This window comes from Notamacropus eugenii, chromosome 6 (genome assembly GCF_028372415.1).
Source record: "Notamacropus eugenii isolate mMacEug1 chromosome 6, mMacEug1.pri_v2, whole genome shotgun sequence".
Classification (NCBI taxonomy): Eukaryota; Metazoa; Chordata; class Mammalia; order Diprotodontia; family Macropodidae; genus Notamacropus; species Notamacropus eugenii.
Genome location: NC_092877.1, coordinates 317,246,338 through 317,263,265, shown reverse-complemented (window position 1 = coordinate 317,263,265; position 16,928 = coordinate 317,246,338). Strand labels below are relative to the sequence as shown.

General features: G+C 39.1%; 2 protein-coding genes across 4 annotated transcripts in view; one reads left to right on the top strand and one right to left on the bottom strand.

Moving 5' to 3' along the window:
* The window catches only part of CYP27A1 (cytochrome P450 family 27 subfamily A member 1), a 39,442-nt gene that overhangs the window by 15,257 nt on the left and 7,257 nt on the right, over positions 1–16,928 (bottom strand). The gene's annotated exons all lie outside the window — the stretch shown is intronic.
* On the top strand, positions 5,656–6,390 carry LOC140509837 (small ribosomal subunit protein eS7). The gene has a single exon (XM_072617814.1). It carries the CDS (start codon positions 5,736–5,738, stop codon positions 6,318–6,320), a length of 585 nt encoding a protein of 194 aa, XP_072473915.1. The 5' UTR covers positions 5,656–5,735; the 3' UTR covers positions 6,321–6,390.

The following is a 16,928-nucleotide window of genomic DNA, read 5'->3' as shown; positions in this document are numbered from 1 at the left end:
CACTGACCAGATTAGAATTTAGGAAATTTCTTAATTCCCAGTGAAGTCAGAACCAGTGACCAGATCAAAAGAGGGAGTTTTCAAAGAAGGCAAATCTTCCCCCAGGGTGTACCCATATTATCATTGTTCCCTTTGGTAAATCATTCAGTTTCATAATTGAAAACTGTGAATGTAAAAAGCATAGGTTACCCAGGTTGGTTATATGTATGTCCACACGGGTTGTCAAAATACAGTTCAAAGGAAGGTATGAATAAATATCTCTGTAATCTCACTCACCCCTCTCCAAGGAAAAATGTGATTCATGCTTCAAGCAGGAGCATGTTGGGGTCACAAAATTGGCCCCTCTGCCCTCTCAAAGATAGGATATCAGACTATAAATATATCTACCATCCTAAATATTAGTTTAGAAGAAATTATTTTTTTAGGTTCAAGTAATTTTTTCCTGGTCATTATCTCTTTAAGAGGTAAAAGATGTTCCAAACTATATTGGAAGTACTGACTCCCCACCATATGTCAGTTACGCAAATAATATCACAAGAGTGAATAGCAAATAAACCCATTTAAACAACTAAATTGCAAACAGAAATCAGAAAAGCTATACAGATTTGACTATACTGGGCCATACACAAGGAGAATGAACTCTCCCATGGGTAATTAATTATCTCAGCTCAACCAAAGCCAGAGAGAGTCCCCATTAATACTCAAGGAGAAACTCCCTGAAGTTTCTAGTGTGGTATGCTGGAAATAGGGACATTCTCAGGGCTCTGGCTCCTCTACAATTACGTTTCTTCCCAGTGGCTTTCTCTCCCTCCAAAGATTTCTCCCTGAAGATAGCCTGGGAGTCCTCTCTAGAAGCCAGAAATAAGAAAAAATAAAGCTCCATCTCCCAAGCTCTGTCTGCTTCACCCCTATGTATGGTATACTGAGTAATCATTCTCTCTACCAATCAGGACAGTCTATTGCAAATGCCTAGGCTTGAGACCTGACTTATAAGCACTTTCTTCCTTTCTTGCTGTAGAATTTCTTCATATTTTGTTTGTTGATACAAAAATGTAGTTTGAAAATTATTTGAGTCAGAGAAAGTCTCTGTGTAGCTGGGGGAACTCTATTGAACCAAAATTCTCTTTAAAGAAAAATGCTTGTAAAATAATAAATGTTCTTCCAATAGACTTTTTAAAATATGGAGTATATGTTGTTTCCTTCCTCATTAGGTCTATCACACTGGGGGGTTTTTTATATTCAGTTACTGGATAAAATGGCTTAAGTTCCTTCCAACTCTGAGATTCTAAAAATCTATGATTCTGTGACTTACAAATTTATCTAAATATTACTTTAGATAGAAAAACATTGGAATATTCATAGAAGCACTCTTCCTGGCAGGAAAACACTGGAAACAAAGTGGTTAGTCATTGGTTGGAGAATGACTGAATAAACTGTGTAATGTTAACATAACTGAATATTATTGCACCAGAAATAACCAGTATGAAGAATTCAGAGAAATATGAAGACTGGAAGACGGAGCAAAGAAAACAGAACCAAGAGAACACAATGACTACAGTAATGCAAATGAAAATAACACTAAAAGATAGGTGAACTAATATCCATTGGGAAAAAAACACAACAACAATCTTGGTTGGAAAGAGCAAGGATGAAAGACATCTCTACTCGTAGGAGACTACAGGTATAGAATGTTGCATACAGTCAGATGTGGCTGCTTTGTCCTTTCTCTTTGTTTCAAGGGAGTAATTCAGCTGCTATCTTTTTTAAAAAGCATCTGTCTAATCTCTTTCTTTGACTCCCTTTCTCGTATGTATGTGTGTGTGTGTGTATGTGTGTATGTGAGCAGACAATAAATATTTATTAAGCACTTTCTATATGCTAGGCACTGTACTTAGCATATCTGCTTATTTTATATACATATATATGTGTGTTGTATGCCCATACATATATGCATACATATAGCTTTTAATAGAAATAATATAGTGTAGCAGCAAAATGGCATATTGATATGATCACTAGTGTTGGAGTCAGAGTTCCTACCTAGGTTTTAATTCTAGCCCTGTTCCATGTCACCTATGTTGACTCCACTTTCTTCATCTGTAAAATAATGGTGTCAGACTACATGTCATTTAAGTTCCTTTTCAGGTGTAAATCTGCGATCCTATAATACTAAGAGAATAAATGGTGTTGTGTCACACATGCTCAAAAAAAAATTAGTGGAGAGACCTACTACCCAACATGCTTTATGAAAAGGTTGAAATGGCACTTGGGAAAATGAATTCTAGAAGAGTGGCTTGAACCCAATGTACCTCACCACATAAAGAGAATTCGTCTTCCATCTGTCCTCTTTGAACATCTTCCATGTGTCTGCTTGTTTTATGTTCTGGTTGATTTGTGATAATAAATATTGTTACTAAGCTATCTCAATAGATATAACTGTCAAGGAGTTGTGTGATCTTAATTTATGCACAGAAGACAGTTTGGTGGAGGAGAGCTTTGAAGGCTACATTTTGCTCTATTATGCTAAATGCTTTTTTTTTTTTTTGGAGGGGAAGGAGAAGCAATCAACAAACAATAACTCAGGCAAACAGAGTAGTATCTTGCAAAAAAGGTACACCAGAGACCAAGGTGAGAGCTCTTTGTTATATAGTCAGTTTCTGAGATCCATGACTTTTCCACTCTATCTTGGTCACTTTCACTTACTTCAGCACCTCAGTGGTTGTGTGCTGGATGTGGGTACTCCTTCTAATTGGGCAGACCATAAACCACTGAAAAAAATATCAACTTCTGTGACCCTTCCTGCCCATCTACTTCCATAAATCTGGAAGTCCATGAAACATGTTGGAAGCCTTACTCTAGGTCTTTTTTTAAATTAAATTATTTTATTTGTTTTCAGTATTCTACAATCAATCACTTCCATATATCTTAGATTGTTTTCCCCTCCCTTCTCTTCCTTCCCCCCTCCCTCCCCACTCCCTCCCTGAGATGGTGTAGAATCTTATATGTGTTTCACACATACATTACTATTAAATACATTTTCACCTCAGTCATGTTGCATAGAAGAATTAAAATGAATGGGAGAAACTGTAACACAAAACAAAGCATAATACAAAAGAAAATATTCTGCTTCATTCTGAGATCCAATTCTATAGTTCTTTCTCTGGATGTAAATGGCATTTTGCCTCAAGTCCATTGGGAATTTTGTGATTCCCTGCATTGCAAAGAAGTATTAAGTCTACCAGAGAAATTCCTCTTACACTGTGGTTGTTGCTGTGTACAAAGTTCTCCTGGTTCTGCTCCTTTCACTCAGCATCAGTTCATATAAGTCCTTCCAGGTCTCTCTCAAGTCTTCCTGCTCAGCATTTCTTATAACACAGTAGTATTCCATTACATTCATACACCACAATTTATTCAGTCATTCCTCAATTGATGGGCATCCCCTTGATTTCTAGTTTTTGGCCATCACAAAGAGAGCTGCTAAAAATATTTTCATACATGTAGGAGCCTTTCCCATTTCTGTGATCTCTTTGGGATACAGTCCCAGAAGTGATATAGCTGGGTTACTCTATTGACATTACATGTATATAAGCAAAGGGTGCAGAATAACCATCTTTTACCCCTCATTCACTCTACCAAAATGAACCATCTCCTTCTCCAGTCATATATCTCTTCAATGAATCTTTTATATGGCTTTTGGTTTATGATTCATTATTAGTAAAATGCAACTTTAGTACACTTAGTGCTGATTTTTTTATTGCCAGTTATCAACAAAAACAAACATTTCATTGTACAATGAAAAGGAAATAGGTATACAAATCTGTTACATACACATTTTTAAAGAAATATATATATTGGGGAGGAGCCAAGATGGTGGAGTAGAAAGACACACATATGCTAGCTCCAAACCCACAGCCCATAAATTACCTGTAAAGAAGAACTCCCAACAAATTCTGGAGCACCAGAAGCCACAGAACAATGGAGTGGAGGAGATTACTCTTCCAGAGAGAACTGAAAAACTGACCCAAAAGGTCCGTTGCACACCGGACCCAGAGCAGAGCCCAGCCCTGCCTTGGCCACACGGCATCGAGAGGAGCAGATCCCAGCAGGCTTCAGGGACAGAATCTCCAGCAGCAGTGCAGGTCCTTCCACCCACAGGTGACAAAGGTCAGTGAGAGAGTCTTTTTGACTGGCCAAGAGGGGAGCGGGGTGTCCCCATAACTCAGACCCCCTCGGGAGGCAGCAGCTGACAGGGACTCCCAAAGCAGGCAGGAGCTCAGTCCATTGTTGAAGGTCTCAGCATAAACCCCCTGAGGGGACTGAGCCCCATGAGGTGGCCCTGCCCTCACCTGAGCACTTGAACTTAATCTCACACTGAATAGCAGCCCTGCCCCCACCCAAAGCCCTGAGGCTGGGAAGCAGCATTTGAATCTCAGACCCCAAGCACTAGCTGGGCAGATCTGGAGGTGAAGTAGGGGTGGAAAGAAAACTCAGAAGTCAAGTCACTGGCTGGGAAAATGCCCAGAAAAGGGAAAAAAAATAAGACTATAGAAGGTTACTTTCTTGGTGAACAGATATCTCCTCCCTTCCTTTCTGATGAGGAAGAACAATGCTCACCATCAGGGAAAGACACAGAAGTTAAGGCTTCTGTATCCCACACATCCAAAATAAATACACCATGGGCTCAGGCCATGGAAGAGCTCAAAAAGGATTTTGAAAATCAAGTTAGAGAGGTGGAGGAAAAACTGGGAAGAGAAATGAGAGAGATTCAAGAAAAGCATGAAAAGCAGGTCAACACCTTGCTAAAGGAGACCCAAAAAAATACTGAAGAAAATAACACCTTGAAAAATAGGCTAACTCAATTGGCAAAAGAGGTTCAAAAAGCCAACGAGGAGAAGAATGCTTTCAAAAGCAGAATTAGCCAAATGCAAAAGGAGGTTCAAAAGCTCACTGAAGAAAATAGTTCTTTCAAAATTAGAATGGAACAGATGGAGGCTAATGACTTTATGAGAAACCAAGAAATCACAAAACAAAACCAAAAGAATGAAAAAATGGAAGATAATGTGAAATATCTCATTGGAAAAACAACTTACCTGGAAAATAGATCCAAGAGAGACAATTTAAAAATTATGGGACTACCTGAAAGCCATGATCAAAAAAAGAGCCTAGACATCATCTTTCATGAAATTATCAAGGAAAACTTCCCTGAGATTCTAGAACCAGAGGGCAAAATAAATATTCAAGGAATCCACAGAACACCGCTTGAAAGAGATCCAAAAAGAGAAACTCCTAGGAACATTGTGGCCAAATTCCAGAGTTCCCAGGTCAAGGAGAAAATATTGCAAGCAGCTAGAAAGAAACAATTCAAGTATTGTGGAAATACAATCAGGATAACACAAGATCTAGCAGCTTCTACATTCAGGGATCAAAGGGCATGGAATAGGATATTCCAGAAGTCAAAGGAACTAGGACTTAAACCAAGAATCACCTACCCAGCAAAACTGAGTATAATACTTCAGGGGAAAAATGGTCTTTCAATGAAATAGAGGACTTTCAAGCATTCTTGATGAAAAGACCAGAGCTGAAAAGAAAATTTGACTTTCAAACACAAGAATGAAGAGAAGCATGAAAACGTAAACAGCAAAGAGAAGTCAGGTCCTTCTTCCTGTAGACGAGATTTGTGGTGCTCTCGCGAGAGCTCTCCCTCTTCCCAGTCCGGCGCTCATCGAGGCGGTGCCATGTTCAGCTCCAGCGCCAAGATCGTGAAGCCCAATGGCGAGAAACCAGACGAGTTCGAGTCTGGCATTTCACAGGCTTTATTGGAGTTGGAGATGAACTCTGATTTAAAGGCTCAGTTAAGAGAACTGAATATCACAGCAGCTAAGGAAATTGAAGTTGGTGGTGGCAGAAAAGCTATCATCATTTTTGTTCCAGTTCCTCAGCTAAAATCTTTTCAGAAGATCCAAGTACGACTGGTTCGTGAATTGGAGAAAAAATTCAGTGGCAAACATGTGGTCTTTATTGCTCAGAGGAGAATTCTTCCTAAGCCAACAAGAAAAAGCCGTACAAAAAATAAGCAAAAGCGTCCCAGGAGCCGTACTCTAACTGCTGTACATGATGCAATCCTTGAAGACCTTGTCTTTCCAAGTGAAATTGTTGGCAAGAGAATCCGTGTGAAACTAGATGGCAGCAGACTCATAAAGGTCCATTTGGATAAGGCACAGCAGAACAATGTGGAGCACAAGGTAGAAACGTTTTCTGGCGTTTATAAGAAGCTGACAGGCAAAGATGTTAATTTTGAATTCCCAGAGTTCCAGCTGTAAATGCAGAAGTGATTAAATAAAAGTCCATTGTTCATAAAAAAAAAAAAAAAAAAAAAAAAAAAGAGAAGTCATAAGGAACTTTACTAAAGTTGAACTGTTTACATTCCTACATGGAAAGATAATATTTGTAACTCTTGAAACTTTTCAATATCTGGGTAGTTGGTGGGATTACATACACACACACATGCACACACACAAAGAGACAGAGAGCACAGAGTGAATTGAATAGGATGGGATCATATCTTTAAAAAATGAAATTAAGCAGTGAGAGAGAACTATATTAGGAGGAGAAAGGGAGAAATGGAATGGGGCAAATTATCTCTCATAAAAGAGGCAAGCAAAAGACTTTTTAGTGGAGGGAAAAAGAGGGGAGGTGAGAGAAAAACATGAAGTTTACTCTCATCACATTCCACTAAAGGAAGGAATAAAATGCACACTCATTTTGGTATGAAAACCTATCTTACAATACAGGAAAGTGGGGGAGAAGGGGATAAGCGGGGAGGGGGGGGATGATGAAAGGGAGGGCAGTGGGAGGAGGGAGAAATTTGAAGTCAGCACTCCTGGGGAGGGACAGGATCCAAAGAGAGAACAGAAGCAATGGGGGGCGGGACAGGATGAAGGGAAATATAGTTAGTCTTACACAACACGACTATCAAGGAAGTCATTTGCAAAATTACACAGAAATGGCCTATATTGAATTGCTTGCCTTCCCAAAGGGAATGGGTGAGGAGGGAGGGATGAAGAGAAGTTGGAACTCAGAGTTTTAGGAACAACTGCCGAGTACTGTTCTTGCTACTAGGAAATAAGACTTACAGGTAATGGGATATAGAAAATTATTTGGCCCTACAGGACAAAAGAGAAGATGGGGACAAGGGAAGGGAAGGATGATAGAAGAGAGAGCAGATTAGTGATAGGGGCAATCAGAATGCTTGGTGTTTTGGGATGGGGGAGGGGACAAATGGGGAGAAAATTTGGAACCCAAAATTTTGTTAAAATGAATGTTAAAAGTTAAATAAATAAATTTTAAAAAATTTAAAAATTTAAAAATTTAAAAAAAGAAATATATTTATTAAGTTTGATGAGGTCATAACCAAATCACTTTGGCTCTGTCCTCTTCTGCACATTTTTTATATTTTCTGAAGAACACTTTCAAAAGTCTCATTGATGCTTTTTTTTCATGTCTATTATTGTGTTCTAACCTGCCTTGGCATCTTGACCTGTACCAAATATATGTAGTCAAGCAAAATGGATGAAGACTATGGCCACATCTAGGAAGGAATCTTTTCTATATCTCAAATTGATTACATTTCTGCCCCAAAGTGGGAGGGAGGGAGGTTTCATCATCAGTCTTTGATCAGTGCTGAAGTCTTTCAGAGTTGTTTCCCTTCACATTGTCATTGTGTTCTCATGTCTATTTTTCTTTTGGTTCTGTCTGTTTCATACAGTTCTTTCTGTAGCTCTCTGAATCAATCAGATTCACCATATTTCTTATGGTGCGATGATATTCTATTACATTTATATGCCATAATTTGTTCAGGACTTTCCCAACTGATAGGCATCCCTTTAGTTTCCATTTCTTTGCTATAACAAAAAAAAAATGCTGCTATCCATATTCTTATACATATGAATCTTTTTGCTATAAGTATGATTTAGTGACTTTGAGGGAAGAGTTCCAACATGGTTAAACCAATTCATAGCTTTACCAACAATGCATTAATAATAACAGCGAACATCTGTAAATCACATTAAGGTTTACAAAGCACTTTTGCAATTATTATCTCATTTGAACCTCTCAACAACCTCAAGAGGAAAATTCTATTAACTATCTTCATAGTACAGACAAGGAAACTGAGGCAGGCAGAGGTTAAATGATTTGCTCAGGTCACAGAGATAGTAAGTATCTGAAACTAATTTTGAACTCACGTCTTCCTGACTTCAGGTCCAGTGTTCTATCCACTATACTACCTAGCTATCTGTCTTCCTCCAGCAATGGCTATTTTCTTCTTTTGTCATTTTTTTCCCCAATCAAATGGACTGGAGGTAGAATCTCCCAGTTGTTTTCATTTTAATTTCTAGCAATATTAGAGATTAGTAGCATGTTTATGTAATTTCTTCATTGGAAAATTGCCTGTTGATATCTCTTGGCTATTTATTTATTGGGGGAATGGTCCTTGTTCTTGTATGTTTCTGTCAATTCTTTATAAGGGTTGGATATCATACCTTTATCAGAAAAATTTGCCGTAAATATTTCTCCTATTTTTTCCTAATTGTGTATATTTTGCTTGGGGAGAAATATTTCAATTTTGTGTAATAAAAATTGTCCTTTTTATCCTTTATGGTCATGCCTATAACTTGTTTAGATGAGAATTCTCCCCCTGACCACAGTTATGAAAAGTATCTTCCTTCTCCTCCCATTCTTCTAAGATACCAGCTTTTCTTCTTATGTCAAACATCCATTTGAAGTTTGCTATGCCATATGGTATTATGGTATAAGATGTTGCTTCAAACTTCATTTCTTCCAAGATGTTTCCCAATTTTCTCAAGTAGTTGGTTTCCTTGGATTTATCAAATACTGTGCTACTTACTACTCAGCTGCTTCTGAGATATTTACCTAATCTGTTCATCGACCAAGGTTCCTACTTTTTAGACAACACAAATAGTTTTGGTTCTTTCAGTTTACAGTATAGTTCAACATTTAGTATTATTAGACCCCCCCCCCTTCCATTCTTCCTTTAAAAATTGTTTCCCTTGAAATTGTTGATCTTTTATTCCTCCAAATGGATTTTCTTATTATTTTCTTTAGTACTATAAATAATCCCTTGACAGTTCAGTTGGAATGGCACTAAATCTGTAAATTAATCTAGGTAGAACCATTAATTATGTTAGCATGGTCCAACTATGATAATAACTTATCAATTAATTGAGTGTAATAGCCCTTAGAACACATTCAGATTTTCCCTTATTAGTGCATTATACAGAATATATCCTGATATTCCCTGCTCAGTTCTAATCCAACATGGAGGTTTGGTCAGCCAGCTTCTGACCATGAGTGATTGAAGAACTGGCACTTTCGTTTGAGGACAAAGAGTCTTCTGGTACCCTGAGAAACTGGAAAGAGTGATAACTCATGCGTTGCTAAGCAAGAACTGAGTGTTCATCTAATGGTTCAAATAAATAAAGGGTCCCTCATTTTCTTCCCTGAAAGCTTGTAAGTGAGGAACACTATTTTGAGCCATATGATAGCAGAGAGAAGTTAGCTTCTTTTCTCCCCATATCTGGACATCTCAGATCCCTGAACATATGGTGCCTCTGTTTCTTATGTGTTTATTTTTTCTGATCTTAAGTGAATGAATACTGTGAGATGGAAGTGTTCAGGTGACTGATGAGCTTAGCAGATTTATTGGAGCCATCAGAGACCCCAGTGGCAACGAGAGTCAACAGCAAATTTTGCCAGAGTGGTAGTGACTGACAACAAAGGAAGCATCTGCTAAGAGAGGAAGAAAGACAATCCCTCAAAGAAGGTAAAAGCTTCAGAGATTGTGAGACCTTGAGATAAAGCAAAATGCTGTCTCTCAACTCTAAAAAAGTACCAATTCTCCCTAAGAGTTAACCTAAGGATGACTTCACAAGGACTCTGCTAAGGAAGAAAAGGACTCCCTGGGCCCACAGTCAGGAGATAACCCTAGGCCTCATATGTTTATACACACATTTCATATGGTTCTTTAAGGGGGTGTGCACCTTTCCCCTACCACACACAAACTTTTTGTGTATTTGTATGAGAGTATATCCCAGATTTTGGCTGAAATCTTTTATACCAATTACTTTGAGTAGTTGAGTACATTCTCCCCTGGGACCTTGTGTACAGATGCTCTTGAGTTAGAGAAAATGTACTATAACTACTGTTCTTACCACATTTTCTCAGCAAATACTCTCTTCCTGATGCTAATAAAGTTCTACTGTTTGACTGACAATAAGGAACACACTGGATGAGGGCTAATGGGCCACTGTGCTAACACCTTAGGGTTTGAGATGCCTATAGTATGTCCCAGTGAAGATGTCTAGCAAGCAGTTGTTAATGCAGTACTGGAGTTCAGTAGAGAAATCAAGGCTGGATGCGTAGATTTGGAAGTCATCTTGCTAGAGCTGATCATTGAACTCATGAGAGCCAATGATAAAAAAAGAAGAGATAAAGAGAAAGGGAAAATAGTCCAAGACAGAATCTTTGTAGACACAAACATTTGGAGGATGGAATATGGATGATGATCCAGCAAAGGTGTCTGAGATCAGACAGGCAGGAGGATCATGATTGAGCAGTACCATGGAAGACAAGGAAGGAAAGAGTTTCTAGGTGGAAGAAGGTGCTCAGTAGTACCAAAAGTTGCAGAGACATCAAGAAGGATGCAAATTTTTAAAAAGTCCAAAAGAAAAAAGCAATTAAGAAATTGTGAGCATTTTTAGTGGCACAGTTGGAAGCCAGACCACAAAGAAGTGAGAAGTGAATTGGTAATGAGGAAGCAGAAGCAATTGTTTTCTAGGACTTTTGCAGTGAAAGAAAGTAAAACTGATATAATTGCTTACAAGTCAACTGAATGTTTTTAAAGGATGGGGTATGTTGGAATATTTTTGTAGGCCATGGGGAGAGGAGGAGCATATTAAAGATGAAAGAGAAAAAGGGAATGACCAATAGGGTAAGCTGCTGGAGAAGATGAGAAAAGATGATCCAAGGCACAGGTCGAGAGGTTGGCCTTGGTAAGAAGGCCATTTCCTCAGAAACAGAAGAAGACAGATGGACGAAGATGTAGAGGGATTTTTAGGCAGCTAAGAGATCTCATGATAGATGTATCCGTAGTTTCATTAAAGCAGGGAAGCAATACATTCTATTGAGAAAGAAGTGTAGAAAGATTGAGAAACGATAAGCAGGAAAGAAAGGAAGGCTGGGAGGAAGGAAAGAAACAGAGAAAGGGGGGAAGGGAGAAAAACAGAGACAGACAGACAGATAGAAACAACCAGAGACAGAGAGAAAGAATGCTTCATCTCCTGGACTTTACACATTGGATGTTCCTTCTCCCCTTTCAGTTTCTCCTCTGATTGACTGATTCCTCCCAGAACCATCATTTTAAGGAAGGTACCCAGGTCAGCCATGTCTCTGTTCCTCTCCAGGCTGCACTCCAGACTCTCCTAGACTTTCTCTACAAGGCCTATCTGGGTACCTTCACCTCTTTCTTTTTTATCATCCTTTTATATGTTGTCTTCCACCATTGGAATATAACTTTTCTGAGGACAGGGACATCCTTCTTTCTGTTTACATGTGTATTCTCAGTGCTTAGTACTTTGCCAGGCTCAGAATAAGTACTTAATAAATGGTTGTTGATTTTACTTGAAATAAATTCTATTTTTATAGTAAGACCAAAATTAAGTAGCTGACCCTTTATTCTTCTCTCATTTGGCCATACATCAGTGAAAATAAGTTATGTGTAACCATCCAAGATATCATCTAGTTAGCAGTTGCATAAATTTTAGGCATGGTGCCTAGCAGGATTAACCAGCTTCTAGGAGACATGCCTTGCAAATTCAACACCATTAAGTAACACAAACTCGCATAACACAGTCCTACTCTGAAAACTTAACAATTTCTTTAACTTATCCTCATCTCCCATACTTCCTTCTCCATACCACCTACCTACCTCCTTATGGGCTCAGTCGTCAAAATAGTATCAAATCACCCAATAATTAATCTTAGTAACATAAGCACAGAATGTAATTTGTCATCTTCAAAAAGTGATCCCGAGTTGGGAGATAGCCTTCAGATAAATCAATAAACCATTAGTTTTAGAAGATGTGTCTTAAGACAGACATAATTTTATGCTCACAGGTATCATTTTGTAAGGGGGAGAAAGATGCCCAGTTGAGATGCCCAAAGTCTTCTACTGTGAAAGTTTCATCAAAAAGAGTCCCTTTTAGTTTCATTTCTCTCCCACCATCCCCGTTCCTACATGAATCAGAGGTGCTAAATAGTTAACAGCTTCTCCAAGGCTCTACTTCTTGTCTTGATACTATGAATGACCTCATCCTAGTTCAGGCCGAATCAAATGTCATGATTTATGTCTATAAAATGCTTCGGCCTATTTCTGTCTGCTGTGATCTTTCTATTGCCCTTTGAGTAGTGAATTTTGATTCTTTGGAGACCATGGAAATCATATTTTATGATTTCCCAAGTATCACCAAAAGAATATTGGTGTAGAAGAATGCTATTGTGTTTCGAACAATTCCCAAATACAACCTAGATTACTCTTTTCTTCCTATTAAGTTATAGGCCCACACCTATGTCAAAGATATAGTTAATGATGGGAGTAGTATATTCAAACCTTATATATTCAAATTCAAACTCAGTTTCAAAGGATCCCAAAAGGCCAAATGAATGCCTTAAGAATGCATTAATAGTCTTGATTTGAATCATAAGGGAGCCTGGGATAGCTGCTAGGTAGATAGACGTAGAAAGGGAAAGACAGACAGACAGAGATGTAGGGAGGAAGGGAGAGACAGAGAGATGGAGCATTTATTGACAGTTCTTATCCTAGAGGAACTTACATTCCAATGGAGGTCTACAAGCTAAAAGAGATGATACACTCCCTCCCTCTATGAGGAAACAAGTCACATACTAAAGACTGGAGTGGGAAGAATGGGATATACATGGACCAATTAGGAGGTTACTGTAAGAGTTTTAAGATTGTGTCTATGTGAATGGAGAGAAGGGGATGAGAATGCTTTAGAGGCAGGATCAACAGAACTTGGCAAATGATTAAATACTGAATGGGGTGGGGAAGAATGATAATAACATATGGCTTGACTAGAAAGATGGTGGTGCCTTTAACACCTTGATGGGGCCTTCTTCAGCTTGTACTTGTAAAGATGATTTTATAAGATTTTACATCTATTCCATTATCGTTCATCTTATTAGACTTGTCCCAATGTTCTAGCCTGTGTCGACTACTTGGATCCTGACTGTTGTCAGGTTATCAGCTATCCCTCTCAGGTTTGTGTAATCTGCAAATCAGAGATGACAGAATTGGGGGGTTGAAATTCGGTTGAATCTTCAGGTCTCTTCAGTTCCGTGCCAGGGTTTCTTCTACTAGGTCACTTTTTGTCTGACTCATGTGAGGTTTTATTGCCCCTCCCCCCCCCCCCCCCCCCCACTCACGCACTCCAGATATTCTTCTTTTGGAACAAGCCAATTCTGCCTTAGTTGAACTAATGAGGAAAAAAATGGATTAGTATACACCTAATCCAGGAGATTAGGGGCAGCTGGGTTGTGCAGTAGATAGCTCACTGGACCTGGATTTAGGAAGATCTGAGTTCAAATCTAGCCTGAGGCACTTACATGCTGTTTGACCCCAGGAAAGGCACTTAACCACAATTTGCCTAAATTCCTGATCTGCAAAATAAAGACAAGCTGGAAAAGGAAATAGTAAACCACTCCAGTATCTTTGCCAGAAAACCCCATGGACAAGTTCACGAGGTCATGAAGAGTCAGACACGACTGAACAACAATTCAGGAGAAGCATGGGGATAAGAAGTCCCAAAAGGTCAGCAATGGTGCTGGCGACAGGAACCATTTCAGCAGGATTCTAGCTCCAGATTTTCTAAGGCCCATGGAGCTGGCATCAACAGTGAAGGGGAAACTCCAGAGTAAGAAAACGAGAAACAGCTGTGATTACTCATGCCTAGTCTGACATTTTCCCTATCAGTTCCCACTTGAGTAAGTCCTGTTACTAAGCTGGTCACATTTTAACACAGGAGAAGCCTAAGGACAAGTTAAAATAAGCAAGCAACAGTAATGATAATTATAATAATAAACTGGAGACCTTGTGGATGGTAAGGTCCTCCAGATGCTTTTTTTTAAACAAATGATATTATACTTATTGCATCAGGCCCCAAAACAATGCTGATTCCAAACTTCTCATGAAAGTAAAGGCCCATCTTTTCAACACTATCATTCTACCAATGTTGTGATATAATAGAGAGATGGAAGAAATACAAATAAGTAACACTCCAAAGGCAACAGAAAGGCAGACTGAAACATAAACCACCAGGGAACTGCAAAGAACAGGAGTAAAAAGCATCATCTATATGGTAGAGAGGAGATGGACTGGTCACATGGCTGGCAGATGGCGAAAGTTCCTCTGATACCTCAAGATGTCAGGAAGAGCACATTGGATGGACCACTGTGGTGAACTTAATGGGAAGAAATTAAGAGCTGCACAGAATGGCAGCATGGATAGGAGGGAGCACCGAGATCACAGAGTCAGTTAAGAGTTGGGAGAAGAATATTAAGAATCCTCTATTCTCAGTCCTCAGATGCTTCACTGGGCATGGAGGTGACAGGGGTTTTAAAGACAGGTCACTGAAGTAAAAATTCTGGCAGGCCTTTCCAAGTTGGAAAGGATTATGAGTCAGAAGACCTTAATTCAAAAGCTGACTGTCAATTACCCAGGCAACTTTGAACAAATCACTTTCTTGTTATGGGACTCAGTAATGAGAGAGTTAAACAAGAAGCCTCTTTCCAATTCTGCAATCTATGACCCAACAGGGAATTGTGTGTCTGATTGTCTGAGGACAAAATAGTCAGACTTGGACAGGCTCATCACCAGAGTGCTGGTCAACAGGTGGTAATTTTTTTCTGGTCTCTGTAATTCAGGAGATGATCTACTGAGTCATGGAGAGATCATGTTCTATGATCCTGACAGATGGAATACTTCACCAATGAAGTAAACAATTACACAATAATTAAGTGATAAAGTCCTCTGGGATTACAGAGAGTTAAGAACCTCAACTCACTTCACTGAGAAAAGTGAAACCAATGTGACCTCCCTTTTGTCCTCTTCTCTTTATCTCAAAAGCTCTTGATAGCATCTTCTCTATCTGCATTTTCTGACAATGAGATGGCCCTTCTCCTAACCAAGGCCATCCCTTCCACTTGTTGAACCCAACCCTCTCATCTTTAGTAGATTGCAATCTCAATCATCTCCCCTCCTTTTCTAGAATCTTCAACAACTCCTACTCTGTTGGTTTCTTTCTCACTGCCTTCAAATATGCCCAAATCTTTCCCACCCCTAAAAAGTTTTCACTAGACCTCACCCTCAAGCCATCGTACTATCTCTCTTCTCCTTTTCTAAGCTAAACTTCTAGAGAAAGTTATTTACACTTGCTGCTTTCACTTGCGCTCTTCACGTTTCAACTTCTTGCAGTCTGTTTTTATCGTTCAATTGAAATGGTCCAAAGTTACCAGTAATTTCTTAGTTGCCAGATTTTAAAGACTCTTCTCAGTCCTCAACCTTCTTAACCTATCTGCTACATTTGACAACACTGAATACTTTCTGCTTCTGAATATTCTCTTTCCTCTGGGTTTTTGTGAGACTACTTTTCTGGTTCTCCTCCTACCCATCTAATTTCTCCTTCTATGTTTCCTTTGCTGGTTCATCATCCCCACATTATGCATCCTAACTTCAGGTGATCATGAAGGCTCTGTTCTAAGTTCGTTTTCCTTCTCTACACACTTTCAGTGACTTCATTAGTTCTCACATATTTAGTTATCATCTTTATGATGATCAGTCACAGATCTATATATAGGCAGCTCCAGTCTCTTCTCCTGAGCTTCAGTCCCATTACCAGTTGCCAAACTGGACATTTCAAAGTAGAGGTCTTAGAAACGACTCAAATTCAACATGCTCAAAACTGAACTGTCTTTTCCCTCAAATCCCTCCTTACTTCTGCTGAAGGTAAAGCCATCCTTCCAATCCCCTAGTTTGATAACCTCAGTTTTATCCTCAGGTCCTTACCCTCTCACCATATACAATCAGTTGCCAAATCCTTGCCCCTTTTTATCTTCACATCTTTCCTGTCTAGTTCCTTCTCTCTACTGACACAGCTACCACTTTAATCAAGCATCATCTCTTACCTAGATAACTGTAAGAACCTTCTCACTGGTCTCCCTGACTCAAATCTCTGACCTGGCAGTCCATCTTACATACAGCTGCCAGTGATTTTCCTTAAGTATAAATATAATTAAGTCATTCCCCTCACCTCTAGGATAAAACATAAACTTCACTTTCACCCCAGAAGTCTTCTCACCCTGAAGATGCCTTCACTTCCCCAGTTCCCTTCTCTGATTGGAGACTTCCTCCCTGGGACTCCCATTTTAAGATGTGTCCAAGTCATCCATGCAGATGACTCTTGGAGCTTTTTCTCTTTGTCTTCATATATTCTTCCTTTGAACTCTTCCTTCCCTTCTTTAGAGTTCCCTTTTTTTGCGTTGTCTTCCCCCTTTGGAATGTAAATTCTTGGAGGTACATTGTATTTCTAGCTTTTATCTGTATTTCCAGTGCTTAGCAGAGTGCCTGGAATATCTTATTTCATTCTTTGAACATGCCTTCTCGTTGTCTTGCAAGGTGTCTGGCACAGTCAATGTTTAATAAAGAAATGTTCATAGAGTGGTTGATATTCTAAACAAGTAAAATTGTCATAAATCATACAGTGTTAACAGAGGTGTCAGTGAACAAGACCATTATTTGTGACTTACTAGCTTTTGAGGTGACTAAGTTTCACAAGGAA

Bases quoted from the DNA above. Each gene is read 5' to 3' on its own strand.
- LOC140509837 (XM_072617814.1), top strand. From the start codon at position 5,736: ATGTTCAGCTCCAGCGCCAAGATCGTGAAGCCCAATGGCGAGAAACCA.